Source organism: Lemur catta, chromosome 13 (genome assembly GCF_020740605.2).
Source record: "Lemur catta isolate mLemCat1 chromosome 13, mLemCat1.pri, whole genome shotgun sequence".
Taxonomy (NCBI): Eukaryota; Metazoa; Chordata; class Mammalia; order Primates; family Lemuridae; genus Lemur; species Lemur catta.
In genome coordinates, this window is record NC_059140.1 from 69,516,214 (window position 1) to 69,534,230 (window position 18,017).

An 18,017-nucleotide genomic window follows, 5' to 3' on the forward strand; every position below is an offset into this window, starting at 1 on the left:
TTCAGCAAATACTTATTGAGTACATACTCTGTTGCCAAGTACTTTTCTAGGAACTAGAAGAGCAGCAACAAACAAGAAAGACAAAGCCCTTTTATCCACTTGAATTTAATATACTAAAGATATATGTCTATGAGAAGTAGCTATAGCAACAAAACTCATAACGGAATGAAATATATTTCTCATGTCTTTCATATTTACACCTTAGACAAGTAGCATTTCATAAGCATAATTATAGGTTGCCAATTTTCTCCATAAATAACTACAATTATATTGTATCTTTGAATCTATGGTTAAAACCTCTGATGTGTTAATACTTTTTTTTTTAATTTTTGTCAAGCAGCACTCTGAATCTTTCTTAAACTGTCTTTATGGAGGCAAATTTTTCTTATAAGACACTTGTAACTGATGAAAAACTGCATAAAACATGAAAATAGATGGGTTTATTTATTGGCTCACAGACTAAAGTACTCCTAATGCATAATAATTCCTATAGGTATACGTAGGATTTGGTCCAAGGATTTGGAGGTGAATGTCTAGACTTGTAGATACATAGAGCTTCATTTAAGCATCTTACAATCTGAAATTTTTATAGTCTCTATAAATTTGTTTCAGAAGTTCTGTATTCCTCCAGTCAACACATTTCCAAAATGTGGGTTCTGTTTTCTAGAACAACAACAGCAGCAACAATTAGAAAGCCTCTAATTATAATATTAAGCTGCTAACAAGTTGGATTCTGTAAAACATTAAATGTCCCGATTTCATCAAGAAGAGATCATTTAAGAATAGTTTGACATTTTCTTATTGCTTCTTTGTGGGGTGTGTTTTTCTAGGTAACTTATTTACAAAGATGAGAATCATCTTCAAATCTCTATTTTTATTGAGTCCAAACTCTAAGACTATTGAAAGCAAAGCAGACATTGAGAACCTAAGACGGGCATACCTCCTAGCATTCTGCGCATGACGCCTCCTTGGGTCATGAACATGCCAAGCATTTGACTTTCACCTGTCCCAGAATAGCAGAATCTACTCTGCTGGCTTTCTCTTTTTGTTCTGCTATCCCCAATCCATTGGGTAAAATGTGAAAAGGGAGGAACATTTAACAATTGAAAGGCAGAAGCAATCATGCAGGTCATAACTAAAGCCTGCTTCCCATTCACTCATTTGTTCATTGATTAAAATGTATTGTACACCTAGTGTATGCCAGGCATAGGCCTGATTTTAGAGATACAAAGAATAAAAAAAGTCTCTACTCTCAGGAAAAAAGTAATATAGTAGGGGAAAAAATAAATAAATAATTTCAATATTGAGAAAAGAAATTTGAGTATGCTATGAAAGCACAGGACCTTGACTTGGGTTGGAGAGAAGACACAGATGAAGACCGAAGGGTGTTGGGCAGTCTTCCCAGGAGAGATAACAGTTAGACTAAGTTTCAAATGTTGACTAGGAGTTAGAAGGTGAATAGTGGAAGGTGGGCTTAGTCTTCCACAGTTTAGAACTTTCCGTCTCCAGAATTCTAAGCACTATAGACAATGTTATAGCCCTTCTTAAAATCCCAAACCACGAACAAAGGAAGTGCCTGCTTAGTGATAGCAGTGAAAGGACATAATTTGTGACTGTCTGAGAGTCAGAAAATCAGAAGGAGCTATTCACAGGCCAACACTTTATCTAAGTGACTGCCTTTTTATTTCCTTCAGCTACATCTACTGAGTCCCATTCTCTATGCCTAAAGCAAACAATATACAATTTTCTTCACTAATGCAGCACAATCAGCCCAAACCTATGAGCTTGTTTAGAAAAAAATGGGAGCGGGAAGGAGGGAGAAATAAAGAAGGAAAGGAAGGGCAGAGGAAAGGGGAGGAAAACTGCAGCTTCTGTGTTTCCATTTATGGATCAATCCATACAATCAGACACTTGCTCAGCAATCATGAAGACCATGCATTTTCTAGGTATGGTGATTTTTGTTGAAAGCACAGTCTGTCCAGTATCCAGACTACAACCTATATTGTACAGAGTAGAAATGTCCCTATAACATACGCATTCATCAGCACACAGCAATTTAGGAATATTAAAATGAAGCATAGTCTAAGACTATTCTTCTACTCTAAAATCTGAGTTCTTGTTTATAATATTAATTGGTTATAATGAACTATTCTGAATTCTAAAATGCATGTATGCCCAGTTTCTACCACCTCCTACTTCCCAGATTTTCTGCTTAAGTCAGATTTATGGCTAATTTAAGAAGAGGCTGGCTGCCCTATATCTAATTGCCACAGATGTTCCAAAGCTTCCCCTAGGAGGTTAATAAAGGGGAGAGAGTAACAAATGCAGAGGGGGACAACAACTAGCCATAGTCCTATCTGGTGACATTTGGCCAAGGTTATGTCAAGGTCCAGTGCTGTGTCAGAGAGGCCCTATTCCACATTTATTAGAGGAATTTCTCTCTAAGTTTATGTCTATTGCTTGAAGGTGGCCAAGAATTATTCAGATGGAAACATACTCAATAAGACTTTTCCTGGCAACACTAAAGGATAAGCCATGAGCATCTGTGAAGGTGGCATTCACTAAGCAGGGGTACAAGGCCTTGGGTAAGACATAAAGTCTTATTTCTGGCCAGAATCTAATGAAACCGAGCTAATGTGAACCTGCAGTGCAGGAGATGCAGATTCATCTTCACATCACAGCTAATCCCCGCAGTCTCTATGACATGGAATTATTTTAGATGTCTGTTTCACTGCAGAAGGAAGGATGGGAAGTGACATGAGATCTGTGACTCTATACCAGGGTAAGCCATTGTCTGAAGTGTTTAGATGACTATCTCCTGGAGTCAGCGCTGTTTTCATAAGCAATGTAATTAATGTTCCAAGAGCCACTCCAAGTCGGGTTACAGGCTCTCCGTGAGGTTCATTTCACCTTATTAATTAAGAAACCTGTCAGCAGTTGTCATGTTCTTCTGTTTAGGACCATGCAGATATAGAATGGAAATTTGCTCGAACAAAGCTTTGGATGAGTTATTTTGAAGAAGGAGGGACTCTGCCTACTCCCTTCAATGTCATCCCGAGCCCCAAGTCGCTCTGGTACCTGATCAAATGGATATGGACACACTTGTGCAAGAAAAAGATGAGAAGAAAGCCAGAAAGTTTTGGAACAATAGGGGTAAGAACACAGCATGTTAGTATTACTTTTTTTTAAATTGTGTGTTTTAAAATATTTGTGTTCCTTATTGAACATGTTCAGATCTTTGGCTTTTTTGTTCTTACTGATTACATGTCATGAACACTTATAGCACATCTACCATGACTCAGGCCCTCTCTGAGTGACTGTGACTTTTTCAAAAGCCCATTCCCTGCATCTAGGGCAGCCACTGCTATTTTAACACAAGTCACACTCTTCCTCCACACAGGCCTTCCCAGACCCGTTCATCAAGGCTTGGGGAACTAGTACATTCTCTCCTAGCACCTGGATTTCTAGCTCTTTTCAGAATTCTAACAGCAGGTTATTTGTTATTACTTACTCATTGTCTGTGTCCCCGTAAGCTCCATGAGAGGAGGGCATCTGTTCTGGTCACCTCATAGTCCTCGTGCCTAACACAGGCCCTTGCACAAAGCATTTTATGTTTGATTAAAAATTCTCAACTAAGGCTGGGCGCGGTGGCTCACGCCTGTAATCCTAGCACTCTGGGAGGCCAAGGCGGGTGGATCGCTCGAGGTCAGGAGTTCGAGACCAGCCTGAGCAAGAGCGAGACCCTGTCTCTACTAAAAATAGAAACAAATTAGCTGGCCAACTAAAATATATATAGAAAAAATTAGCCGGGCATGGTGGCGCATGCCTGTAGTCCCAGCTACTCAGGAGGCTGAGGCAGTAGGATTGCTTAAGCCCAGGAGTTTGAGGTTGCTGTGAGCTAGGCTGACGCCATGGCACTCACTCTAGCCAGGGCAACAAAGTGACTCTCTGTCTCAAAAAAAAAAAAAAAAAAATTCTCAATTAAATTACTGAATGAATATCATAACTTAAATACTCTGCCAAATGTCAGCTGTGACCTCAGAACGTGTTTAGTTATTCACTCCCTAACCTATTAGATGCCAAGAATGTAGGTATCTAAAAATAATAGACAGGAATGCTCAGAACCATGCTCCTGGTAAACTGGAAGATTATATTTCCTTTGGAAACTTCTTTCATACTGGAAATCAAGAGTTCAAACAATTCCAGCAAAAATTACATGGACTTAGGCTTTTGTTCTAGCCAAACCATTTGATGTGGGATAAATCATTCTTCATTGCTTTCTCACTTTGTTTTCTAATTTTCAAAGTTCTCATGGTGCTGTTTGGGAAATTAACAGGCTAACATTCATTAGTCACTTTGACCTTCTCAGAGAAATTGCTTTGCAAGTATTTAAAATTGCCTTTACATTAGAATTACCAAGTAATATTGGGTATTTAATCAAAAATCAAAAAATGTTCATTCGTTTTTAATTTTATTTAACATAGTTTATGACTGCTACTTATGCCCTAAGCGATCCTTCTCAGTTTTTAACTTCATGGCCCAGCAGGCATTGTTATCAGCCCCAAATGGAGCTTTCTCCTACTGAAAGTGCAATTGATTTTCCTCTCATCTCAGTTACAATTCTAATTTTAAAGAGAAATTGACAGGCAGGTGAGTATTGCAAACAGAGAGGTGCTTAGGAGAGGCAGTTATATTCTTTCCTATAAATTATTACCCATGAACTTGGGGGACTACAGTTTGGGAACATATCTGAAACCAAAGTCAGTTATGATAAAACTTTATCCTGCAAACCCTCATACTAATTCATGGACTTTATCACTGAACTTAGAAAGGAGTGAAATCATTTTACTTCAAATGTTTGATTTATCTGTTAAAAGATGTTAAATTCAAATTACTAATAAAAGAGCTTGTAGAATAAGTGTAATGACTTAGGTTTCATAAGCAATTGTTGCATGTATTCTCCCTGCCAATAACCTAGTTAGAAACTAAGAAGTGAAAGGAAGTGCAACCCTATGGTTTCCATCCTTGAGGCCATCAATTTTAATGTGGGAGACACGGAAGTGAGAACATATTACTATAATACATGTTATATAATATATTTAACATCATAGTCATATGCAAGATGTTATGAGAACAATGAGAAATAATTAAGGTTTTCCCTGAGGAAACAGAAAAAGGTTTCAGGGAAGCCAAACTCTGGCTTCCTTCCTTCCAGATCAAAATATACTTGTCCTTTATCCCATCTTATTCTTAAATTTATAATAATTTTTTACTTTCTCCCTGATAAGATATTAATGATTAATACTGTCTTAATATGCTACTGCTCATAAGAGCATTTTGATTTAAAAAGAGCTTTCTGGGCCAAAAAAAGAAAAATACCCACTCACCAATATAAATTTGTTTTTCATATTTCCATTTTAGGCCATATCTCAGGGAATCTTGGTTTTTAAGATGCCCGCAGACATGTAAACAAGACATAGGGTCCTACTCTGATATTTTAAGGATCCATTTGTACTGTCCACAAAAATAATAGAGAATCATTCCAGAAATTTGGCTTCCAACCCTCCCACCCTCCTTCCTCTCACTGTTGACTCACTGGTAGGAACATGTTGCCATCTTTGCACAGATGCATGGAGGAGCTCTCAATCAACTGGGCTTTCTTATGAAAGTAGTGATTCATACCTTTCAGATGGAAAGGGCAAATGGCATATGTTAAAGAGCTTTTTTTTAATATATTACTGATCTCCAAAAAAATCACAAATTTCTTTTTATGTCTCTATCTCTAAATTTGAATCTTTTGCTCCAAGCTGATGCACCACAAGCTAATTCAAAAACTAATTATGACCCCAAATTATTCCTTTCTCCTTTGCCATGTCAATTCTACTAGCTGTTGATAATGGCTATTTTGATGCTTTGGGAAGTTATGCCAAGCTAAATAAACATTCTGAATCATTTCTCTCTTTTCCACTAAGCTAAGGCATTGGGTGAGCATCAGCCTAATCAACCTAACACTATCTGAATTTACTCTTTCTTTGTACTGCATTTCCAGAATAAGACATAATATTTTGATTTGCATACTCTTAGTTGAATTTTATATATTTTTATTTATATGAAAATAAATAATATGTATTATTTATAAACAAGCTCTTATAAAAATAAGATAAATGAAAAGTAAACTAAGATGGTTGTAATATTAATAGAGAAGTTAAATGAGAAAGTAATGTCAAAAAGTAATTGATTTGCCATGAATTCATTTCAGTTTGGTTAATTCTCCTAATAGTTCATTGGGTAGACATATGAAGACAAAGAGATACATACATGTGTATGTATCAATTAAAAGGTGACACTGAAATACCAATGACACTCACTTTGTAAAACCAAAGCATGGCTTAGAATACAGCATTAGACTCCAAAGGGACCTTAGATACCACTTAGCTCAACCATATTCTTTAAAAGGAAACTTTTTTACTTTGCCCAGTGTCTCAGGGTCCCTTAAGGACAGAGTGGGGGAAACCAACTTGGGGCTTCTGTTTCCTAATCCAGTGTGCTCTCCATTACCCTCTTTTATTTTCCTGAAAAGTCTGATGAACATGCAACAATATCGTCCATGTTGTGTCTTTCGATTTTTTCCAACAGCTTTTGCAGATCCTATCATTGTTTTCAGCAGCCTCGTAGACTCCTGTATTCCAAAGCCCTTGTTTAATGGGCTGGTTAACCTTCTGCTGTTATCCCCGACTTGCTTAAATTCATGCCACATTTTTGCAGCAGAAAATTAAAGCTCAACTGGAGGTTACTCCATTCTTCGAGGGATTTTCTCTAACCTTCTCATTGGTGGTTCACTTAACTGGCACTTGTCAGTTAGCCTTTGCCTGAATGTCACCCAGGTGCTCATTCTATGCAGGTTCTCAGGAAGAGCCTGGGAACCCAGGGCTCCTCCAGGTTGCTGTGTCGGCCCCTCTCTAGGAGCCCATTATGGGTGATCTTATCTTGTTATTTATGGCTTCCCGGTAATACTGATACAACTATCCCTGAAAACTCATTAACTCATATTTTTTTGTAACTTTGGACTTCCTTTGATGGGTGATTGGGAGTTCCAGGTAAATAAATCTTTCATTTGACTGCTTTATGGGGGAAAGCACAAATGAAGCAGAAATGCTTTATTATTGAGCAAAACATTTATGGTAGGAAGCAAACCCATTATTTAGATATGGTTTGTCTCTAGGCAATTATACAAATACCACCAAAGAGGCAGCCTACTCAGGGTGCAATAATCAAATATGAAACAGGCTACGGGCTTGTGATTTCTGATGTTATTTCTTGCCAAATTTTTCTTTAACTCCACTTTACCAGCAAATATCCTCCTCAGTATGAAAGCACTGGTTCTCAAACTTCAGTGTGCACTAGAATCATCAGGAATCTCCATTTTAACAGGCATTTCCAGCTTGTAACTTTCATTGTAAATTCCTATTCAAGAAATCATTGTTATCTATCTCAGCTTTTTAAACTAAAACAAAACCAGCCTTAATGCTTGTTTCTCAAAAGTTCCAGATCATTTAATTAAAGTAAAAAGATGCTAATAAAATACTTCCCCAAAGTATTTAGTTAACATGAAACATTTTTTAATGCCACAGACCAGGTTTCTAAATGAAATGCTTACATTTATAGGTCAATATGCTGATCCAGAAAAAAACTAGGTATTTTAATAAAATCATAAGAAATGATTTTTTAACATCCTTAGTTTTGTTTTCTACTTTCTATTTTTCTCTCAAGCACATAGTAAGGATAACATGAGGGTGAGGCATGGTCTCTTTCAGGATGGCTGTGCACCACTCAGCTCTGCGTTGCAGATGGACTGTAACTCGAGCCTGAGCAGGTGCCACAGAAATATGCTCAGTTAAGGCTCTGCAAATTGTTAATGGAAAAGAAGCCAAATTCTGCAAAATAATTTGAAGAGGTTTATTCTGAGCCAAATTTGAGGACCGTGACCCGGAACCACGCCCAAGAAGCCTTGAGCAAGTGGACTCGCTGTGGCTGGGTTACAGTTTGGTTTTATACATTTCAGGGAGACAGGGTTACAGGTAAAGTCATAAATCAATACATGGAAGGCATGCATTGGTTTGGCCTGAAAAGGCGGGCCATCTCGAAGGGGGGTGGTGCTTACAGGTTATAGGTGGGTTTAAAGACTCTTTGACTTGTAATTGATTGAAGAAATGGAGCTTTGTCTAAAGGCTTGGAAGGTTTTAAGATAAGGAAGTCTGTTAACCAGAGACAAGCCACTGGACACATTTGTTGTGTAAATTGAGGACCTGCAGATTTGTCTTGCATAGGCCTATCAGTGAGTTACAAAGGATATTTACTAAGAGGGAGGGGGCATGATGAGGCATGTCTGACCTCCCTCCTCATGGCAGCCAATTCATTTTTAGGGTACCCCTTGGCCAGGAGGGGGCTCCATTCAGTCAGCTGGTGGAGGGGAAGCCTTAAGATTTTATTTTAATTCACAAAATGAATTAGAAACCAAATGAATTAACATCAGCTATCATGACTAAAGGAAGAAAGCTAACAGTACATGCCCCTCTCAGACTTCATTTTTAGTGGTTATTTGTCAAAATGTGTTGTTCCCTAATCATTATGACTCTCAATAGACCTAACTACAAATCTAACAGAGAGGACAGTTGACAGCCCAAAATAAGTGACTGAGGCAAAGGTCTCAATCAATGGAGCTTGTGAGGATGCCACAGGGAAAAACACAAACCACAGGCAAATCTGTAACTGCTTTTTTCTGAAGGGGAATTTGGGAACTTCAGTATTTAAGGACAAGGCTTACAGGAAAAAAAAAAGGAGCAGAGGGGAGGTAAATAGTTACATTCTTATGAGGCCCAGAAACTCTACATTTTATATAAGAAAAGATGAATGTTAGAAGAGAAGGAGGGAGTGAAGGAAGCATCAGTTGTGTAGATGTCCAGTGGTGGCTCATGCCTGTAATCCTAGCGCTTTGGAAGGCTGAGGCAAGAGATCACTAGAGGTCAGGAGGAGACCAGCACCTGCAGTCCCAGCTACTCGGGAGGCTGAGGCAGGAGGATCACTTGAGCCCAGGAGTTTGAGGTTGCAGTGAGTGAGCTATGATGAGGCCACTACACTCTAGCCTGGGCAACAGTGTGAGACCCTGTCCTTACCCCCTGAAAAAAAAATGTAGATGTCCCTGAGTAGATGCAGAATGTTTGGTCTTGTCGCTGTTTTGCACCTGGGAAGATAAACTTGCAATCCACATTATTAGTGTGGAATTGAATAAACTTTAGTTTCAGGAGCTAGACTTAGTCTGCAGACCCAAAGTTACAATTTGCATGTTCTTGTTTATGGGAGCCCAGCAAGGAATTTGCTTATGAATGATCTATGGGGGCCAGTCCTTCATAGGGGCCTGAGGCCTTTTATCTTTCCATGGGGATCTGGCATTATGTTGTTAACATTATGTTAACAACAGCTATTCATTTGGAAGGGGGTGTTGCATGACCCAGGCTTGACATTCCATTTTGCATAAGGAGTTGGGGGGTCTAGGTATTTTTATTTTTATTTACACAGTATTTATCCACGAATATCTCTGGATCCCTAAATTATTGCTATAAGATTTGCTGGCAGGGTCAGGATGTGTAGGGATTAATTGCTTGACACTCTTGATATTTCACGAGTGAGGTCCTGAATATTTGGTTTGACCATACAGCATTCAGACATTTCACATCATTTAATTCTATATGCTTAGAGAGTATGTTCATAAAGAGCAATATGTAGAGGCAAGAGGTAATGATAAAGAAACTGTTTATAGGGAATAATATGTAGATCCATCTGTAACAGAGCCAAACTCTAATTTTTGAAAAAAAGTATCACATCCTGGAATGGCCCCTTGCATTTTTACTTTTTCTGAAGAAGAAGAACACAGCAAGCTGCATCCCTTAAGGGATTCACTGAGCAAAGCAAAGACTACAAAGCATAATTTATGGGCTTAAAATCAGTGATAGACAAAAACCAGAGTGGAAATGAGAGAAAACGGCTCTGAAAACTGACTGCGGGGAAGCAGCTACGTGAAGTGAGCCTGACATTCGCACAGTGGAGCACGGTGGACGGTGGACGTGGAGAGAACTGGAGATAAAGAGGGAGGAGCTGTCACAGCCAATTCCCCAGAGCCCTCTCTTGCAGCTGCAAAACCTTCCTTGCTCTAAAGCAACCTGACACTTTTATTGAAATCCTGGAGTTTCCTTGCAGCGCCAGAGGTTTCTCACTAGCTGGTCCTTTCCTTTATCATTAGTTCTGTGATCCCAATACTGCAACTGTCTTGTCCTAACAAATCAGGAGGAACCTGCGAATTGTCAGCTATGCTAATTTGGCGCCCAGGTATGCCCTCTGCTCCTGCCCTGAAAGCCACTCTGCAAAGGACCATTCCACACAGTCTCGTGACTTCTGAAATAATTTCCAAAGAAAAGTGCCAATTTAAAGTGCACTTCTTTCTCCATACTATTTTTCCTTGACACCCAGTTAAGAAAGGTAGGTCCTTGATTGGTCATGTGGTGCATTTTTCCTGTCTTAAACACCACTGATAACCAATTTAATTTTTTTCAAAAAATAGCTGTAAAGTGCAACTCCAGAAATTTCTTAGTAACATTGTGAAAATGAGCTCACTCACTGAGAAATTCTTTATTCCTAACCTAGGCCTCCCATGCAATAATGTTACCTAAGTCATTATTTTTTAGTACAATTAGAGAATATCTAGTCATTGCAGATTATTTTAGATTATTTTATCAAGCAAAGTTTAACCTGTGAATGGCTTGAAAGAAAACTAAATATCCATTACCCACTTAGGTATTTTTTAATGAAATGGCCTTTATTATATTACTTTTATAAATGCAAATAGGTCAGTCCTCCTGCTTGTGGTCATTTCCAGTGATGATTATAAGATATGATGTCTTCTCTTATAATAATAAATCTCTTTGAAGCTCAGCTGATCTTTACCCAACAAATGGTTTCAAACATCCTAAATATCATTGATGGTAGTTTTATTATATAATATTTAATAGCATCACTAATTGTCAAAAATTATTGTTATGTTTGTTGCAAAGAGTACATATTTTATGGGTTGAATTTTGCTCCCCCCAAAAAAGATCATTTGAAGTCTTAACTCCCTGTACCTCAGAATATGACCTTATTTGGGAAAAGGATCATTGCAGATGGAATCAGTTGAGATGAGGTCATCTGGAAAAGGGTCCTTATAAGAACATGGCCATGTGAAGACACAGAGACACAAGAACACCATGTGAAGATGGAGTCAGAGATTAAACAGCTGCAATCCAAAGAATGCCAAGAATCGATGGCCACTGCCTGAAGCTAGGAAGCTTCTTTCTACCTGATGCTGTTGCCAGATGACTATTACAGAAATTAAACTTTTGTCACATGTCACTCAACTAGTCAAAAACCCAGGTGCCGCTGGGTTACTACCACTGAATTCATGGTGCCATCTAAGATTCTATGTAAAGAACCCACCTAATCCATATTCCTGGTAGCAGAGACATTGCAACTGCACTGCCAGAAGTCCCCATAACATGTCTCTCACGTTCTAGCCCCAGCATATGTGCTCACCCTGTTCCAGTCTTTTAGAATGTCTGTGCATCTCTGCCTGTCAAAATCCTATGATTCCTTCATGTCCAATCTAATACCTTATGCCCTGCATGAAGGCTGTTATGGATTCTTTCCTTAGCACAATATCACCTCTTCCCCCTGTACTCAAATAACACTCTTACAGCCCTTGCATGTTTTCTATAGTAGTTTGCCTTCATCTGTCGTCATTCATGTTCTTGGTATTCCACCTCATAAACTATAAGCCATTTAAGGGCAAAAGTGTGTTTTATTCATCTCTGGTTTCTTACAGCCCACCGCCATGTGCATGTAGTCACATAAAAATGTATTATTAACATTAATAAATTTATGTTAAATTGGCCCTGCAAGCTAAGATCCATGATAGAGAAACTCACAAAGGAAAACTGAGAGGTCATAGCAAAAATTCAATGTCATGCAGAAATGTTCACAAAACTTTTAGGCTCCCCTAAAAGATGACTGCCTACAGAGTTTGTGTCACAGCTATCCAAATTTACCAGAAGCAGCCCTTAACTCTATTACTTAGATGCAAATGTTCTGCCTCTAAAGCTCTCTACTGCCAAGGCTAAAGGCATCCAACTATTTAGCTGAGGGAAATGCTCTCTCTCCACGTGAAATGCCATAAATATCACACAAAGAGACACAATTACATCTAAGTACATCCTTTTACTTTCTTAGAGGTAATCATATGTGCCAGCCTATGCACAAGTTCTGTGATTCAAGAAGATTTTAAAAACTGTGTTAAATTATATTATTAATCAAAAGGGGGGGGGAAATGGAAAGAGTACCGGAACTGACATTAGTCAGCAATAGGTGCCTCACATCTCTTATTTAATCTGCACAATTTCTCAGTTTATCTTCACCCTGCAAAATAAAAAATGAAGAAGAGGGAGAGCCTCAGAGATAAACTCCCTGAGCGGGCTTAGAGAACTTCAAACCCAGGTGGTGATTCTTAGGTCCATGGTCTTAATGTCACAACACACTACCTCCCAGAAAGTAAGAAAGTACAAACAGGTAGGCATAATGCATACATTGCATTCATTTTGGGGTTTGATATTCAGAAGATGGTTAGCTTCATCCATTCCTATTTTCATAGCCAGGATTTTAAAGTTCAGTTGCCTGTTATAATTTCACAATACTAAAATTAGTTTTGTAGTAATTACCATGTAGATGTAGAAAACAATCAGTTGGCAAAAACAACTTAGCCTTAAACCTGGGCTATGGAAACTAACTCCTGAAAGTAATCATGGTACACTTTTCCAATATTCCTCTCTCTTTTTGACAAGTTAGTTTGGTTTTTAAAAATTTTTCCCAAGAAAACTAACCTATGATTATTATTTAAAATGTGGTCTTTGACTTTTTAATATTTTTATTAACATTTTTAACTTTGTGCATGAGTAAATTTCTGCTGAAAGACAGATTGTACTCATTTAATACTAAAATCTATCATGATCATTTTTCTTTATTACTCATAATTTTCTGATTCTGTCATCCTTAATTCTTTGTGTTAAAGAACTTTAAAGTTAAATCATGACTTTTAACTGATCTCTGTTAAAAAATTTTTTATTGGATTTAGAAGGATTCTAAAACAGAATAGAGAAATGCTGTTGCACCCCAAAATAATGAAAAATAAGCAGACTAAATTCTTTCTATATTAAGAGTTTCTATCTACTTAAATCATGGAAAATAGATCTCCCATATAATATTTATGGTGAGAGTGTTAAAGAAATTGGCGTACAGCTCACTTTAGTATTTTTGTTTACTTTAAGTAAATTTAAGGAGATCTGGAGGATTATGTTTTCTCGAAGTGCTTTTTGTCTTGGTTGGCCGCTGAGCTGTGTCTCAATAGGAGTCAGACACCTCCATCTGGTGGCCCAGCCATAAAATTTCCCAGCTATACTTTGCTCAAGATGTTCTAATTTTGTATTGTTTCAAATTTCCTAGTTTTTAAAATTAACACATTAACCATATTGACATTGTTTTCTCAAAATTTATTTCCTATGCAAAAGTGAATAGTATTTAGAATAATCACTGGCCTTTGGGAAACTAAGCATTGTCTCATTTGTTCCTACAAGTTACTACTGATCACAAATCACAAATCCATTCTACAGCCAGTGGAAATAGAATTTTCCCCTATTTCTCTGAAGAGGAAAAAAGGAGTATCTTTTAAGTTTTTTAATTTTTAAAATTATTTCACAGTGATACATGCACAACTCTTTTCAAAATTCTATTTTATCAGCCTATGATTAAGTATTTATTAAGGAACAAGATCAAAAGCCTTATTTAAACCCAAGATATGTTACCCCTTTTGCTATCTCACAATTTACCAAATTAATTCTTTATAATAGAAATATTTTTCATTTTAGATTATTTTGGCCAGTTCTCTTCCTTAACAATTAATATGAATGTTTATTCAACAGAGATAAATTGAAGTTACATATTTGTTTTTTTAATATCTTTAGAATACTTGTGAAGTCTGCAAATATATAATTTTAGTGTCATTGATTATTTAACTCAATTCATAATGGACTTTCTTTCCATCATTAAATATCTTCTTTCTCCATTCTACACTCCAAAATCACAATTCTGTGCTAACCCCTCCTCTGCCCCAAACCATGTAATCTCTTGGGGATCACATTTATTTATTTTTAAAGGATAAGTTAATAAATGCTATGTTTTAACAGAATCATTTCTTTATTTATTTTGTTAAATCCAGCCATTTAACTAGAACCGGAATCCCCTCTTAATGTACATAAGATTGAAATTAGTATTGAAGAGTTCATTGTCTTACAAGATTTCTGATTACATGTTGCAGAGCTAGCTTCTTAGTCTTGTTACATTGATATTTATGAAGACTTTTAATTTTTATTGGACATGTTTTGTATTTCATATGTCTTAGCATCATTTCATGTGATTTTGAGTGTGTATCAACTATGATTAATTCTCTATCACCCTATATCCTATATAAGAACATTTCTGTCATTGTTAACTTATCCTGTTTTAAATGTTACATAGATTGCATATTTGCACCTTTTCATATTTGTTTACTCATTCTTTTGATTCACTTGAAGCACTCTACAGCCATTGTCCATTGTCTAGTGAAACTCCCACTTTGGGGAAATGACAATAAAAATATTTACAATTAAAAAAAATTATTTTTCAGAGTAACAATATAGCAATCTAACCAAAACGGAAATGTTCCTTTTCTTTTCAGAGGCGAGCTGCTGATAATTTGAGAAGACATCACCAATATCAAGTAAGTTGTCTCTGTATTATATCTTGATATTTGCATTAAAATAAAATAAAGTCCTCCATTCAGAACTGACTCAGTAGGGAAGTCATATTTATGCACTGAATATCAATACTGTGTTCTAAAATGCCCCAGGAAGTTATGAGGAACCTGGTGAAGCGCTACGTGGCTGCAATGATTAGAGACGCTAAAACTGAAGAAGGCCTGACCGAAGAGAACTTTAAGGTAACCACTTCCATTTTTATCACGATGAGAGGCAGATTCTGCAGAATGTGGAACTAGATACAGCACATTAAAAATCAGAGCGGGAAACTTAGCCACGTGTTCCAGCGAGCCTATGCCTTATGATTTTTAAATTAAAACCTATTGAATTATAAAAACAAACAAACAAAAACAGCAAGTGGTGAAATTACTTTTCAAAATAAATTGTTTTCAAATATCCAGAGAAAATCTCAGTGCCTCATGGCATTCTCACTCACTGATCCCGGCAACATAATACTGAGTGAGCTTTAGTTTTTGAAATTTCAGCTGGATTTCTAAATCTGAAACATTTAGTAACCAACACATTAGCAACAACACAAACCTTCTGTGTATTCTCCAACACTTTGGTAGCAGGGAATTTAAGGTTTCAGTTTAATTGTAACTTACACGCTTATAAACTTTTTCCTTGAGTTTTTTTTTAATTCTATAAGAGGAAATAGGTAGAGTACATGATATACTATACACTTAAATCATGTGTTTAAAATGATTTTGGTATTTTGCATGAGCGTTTAGAGATTTGGGGAGAATGATTGTACAGGCAAAAACAAATACATTTTCTTTAAAACTCTATAAGAGACCTTTAGCAGAGAAAAATAGCACGTTTGAACAAGAGAATGAAGAAGATAGATAAATTGCAAAAGTCATGACACTCTTTGCAGCCATAAAATTCAGGTTTTAAAGTTAAATGGTTCATTGAAGACATAGATTGGAGGCAGGAGACCACCAAGGAGGCACTGTCAGGTTAAGACTAAGAATTCATTTACCCAACAAAATTAGGAAAAGGATGAATCTCAGAAATGTTGTCTGACCTGAATCAATTCATAGGATGTAGAGGCTGACCCAGATGTTGGAGTAAGATCATTATTGTGGTAAACAATTGAAAGTAACTGGCAACTCTTAGAGAGGTAAGCTCTACTTTAAGCGTTTTGTTTTAGATATTCCTTTAGACATAAAATGTGGCAATATTTAAAATCTTATAAGCTGCATCCCTGAGAGAGTGAGGTGAGTTGACAGAGTTGAATACTTAGAGGAAGTACTTGAAACTGTAGTCCCAGAGAAACCCAAAATACTCAACTATACTCTGCTGGAAAAGATAACTCTTCCTGTTTCTTTTTACATTAACCTTAGGAAATTTCCTTGTTACTCTAAAATTCCAATAGGGAAATTAGTAGACATCAAAGGAACACCAAGTGTCATTGAGAGAACTGGGGATTCTAAGTAGAACCCCAGAAGAGTAGAATCCTAGTGCTTAAAAAGCAGTGAAAATATTTCTGACCCACCTATGAAAAGAGAAAATGATGTTCCCTACTGTTTATTAATTTAAATCACAACCTAATTTGTCATTTTAAATTTCATTTAGGAACTCAAGCAAGACATTTCTAGTTTCCGCTTTGAAGTTCTGGGATTACTAAGAGGAAGCAAGCTTTCCACAATCCAATCCGCCAATGCCACGAAGGAGTCCTCTAATTCAGCAGACTCGGATGAAAAGAGTGACAGTGAAGGTAGTAGCAAGGACAAGAAGAAGAATTTCAGCCTTTTTGACTTGACCACGCTCATTCATCCGAGATCGGCAGCCATCGCGGCCGAGAGACATAACATAAGCAACGGCTCCGCCCTGGTGGCGCAGGAGCCGCCGCGGGAGAAGCAGAGAAAAGTGAATTTTGTGACCGATATCAAAAATTTCGGGTTGTTTCATAGACGATCAAAACAAAATGCTGCTGAGCAAAATGCACACCAAATCTTCTCTGTTTCAGAAGAAGTGGCTCGTCAACAGGCCGCAGGAGGACCCCTCGAGAGAAACATGCAGCTGGAACCCCGAGGCTTCGCTTCCCGGAGCGAGCGGGGCATCCCGGGCCTCAGTGAACAGTGCGTGCTCGTGGAGCACCGGGCAAGGGCCGCGGACGGCCCGGGGCCACAGGCAGGCGGGAGGGCGTGCGCGTTCGAGTCCGAGAAGGTGGTGGTGGAGGACACGGTTCCTATAATACCAAAGGAGAAACACGCCAAGGGGGGGGACTCGAGCATAGACTATGACGTGAACCTCACAGACACCGCCACCCACGAAGATTACGTGACAACGAGATTGTGACACTTGAAGGAAGGCAGCGCTTCCCATACGCGTACATATTTCCCATTGTGCTCTGGGCGGGGGGAAAATGTTTAAAATTAAATTAGCAAATGCTGACATTAAACTTGGTAGCGTTTCTCAACTGCGGCATACTAACCTGTAACATGTTGAAATAAGGCAAAGGCAATCAAAAACCCTTCTGTTTTGTAGCCTGCTTTTGCTTTCACCATTTGTTTTACAATTGTTTTTGTTAACAAATAAACGCACCTTGTATTCTTGTACTGTTGCAATAACCCACAGAAAATTTTTAGCTATCTTTTTCAATTAAAACCAATGCAATTCGTTTCATGTGGTAGTTGACTCCTATAATGGATATTTTTATAAGCAAAAAACAATGTAGCTGAAATATTAGAGCTTTTCATATTTTTTAAGGTCTCTGGAAATGGCTGCTCACCAAGGACTGATCACCCAGTACTACAGTTTGACTTTAAAACACAAAATTACCAAATTATTTCTTAAGAACATGTAAATAATTATAGTACACAATGAAAGCAAGCAAGCCTTCTAACGGGGTCATGATCCAACCCTCTTAAGATGAAAGTCAGGTATACTTTGTAGACTTTTAGGTTGTCCCAGTGTTTCCTTTTAGTAAGTAAAAGAAATGTTTGTCTTAGTAAATTATGATGATTAATGATTTTTAATGATATTTTGTCAGAAAAAATCTTGACTCTCCATTTTTAAAAAAAAAATAAATTACCTATTTACTAGGTTTAACTGTTTATCGGTATAAATATGAGTCTTTAT

General features: G+C 37.4%; 1 protein-coding gene across 7 annotated transcripts in view; it reads left to right on the forward strand.

Moving 5' to 3' along the window:
• TRPC4 (transient receptor potential cation channel subfamily C member 4) overlaps window positions 1–17,506 on the forward strand; it is a 166,133-nt gene extending 148,627 nt beyond the window's left edge. The window contains exons 8-12 of one of the 7 annotated variants that reach the window (XM_045567648.1): window positions 2,959–3,153; window positions 14,852–14,893; window positions 15,023–15,112; window positions 16,509–16,650; window positions 16,903–17,349. In XM_045567648.1, coding sequence (XP_045423604.1) covers window positions 2,959–3,153; window positions 14,852–14,893; window positions 15,023–15,112; window positions 16,509–16,650; window positions 16,903–17,234 — 801 coding nt within the window. In that variant the 3' untranslated portion in view covers window positions 17,235–17,349. Of the gene's footprint in view, window positions 1–2,958; window positions 3,169–14,851; window positions 14,894–15,022; window positions 15,113–16,508 lie in introns of all 7 variants that reach the window. The other 6 variants (XM_045567647.1, XM_045567646.1, XM_045567649.1 and 3 more) reach the window with 6 other exon arrangements.
• The last annotated feature ends 511 nt before the right edge of the window (window positions 17,507–18,017 follow it).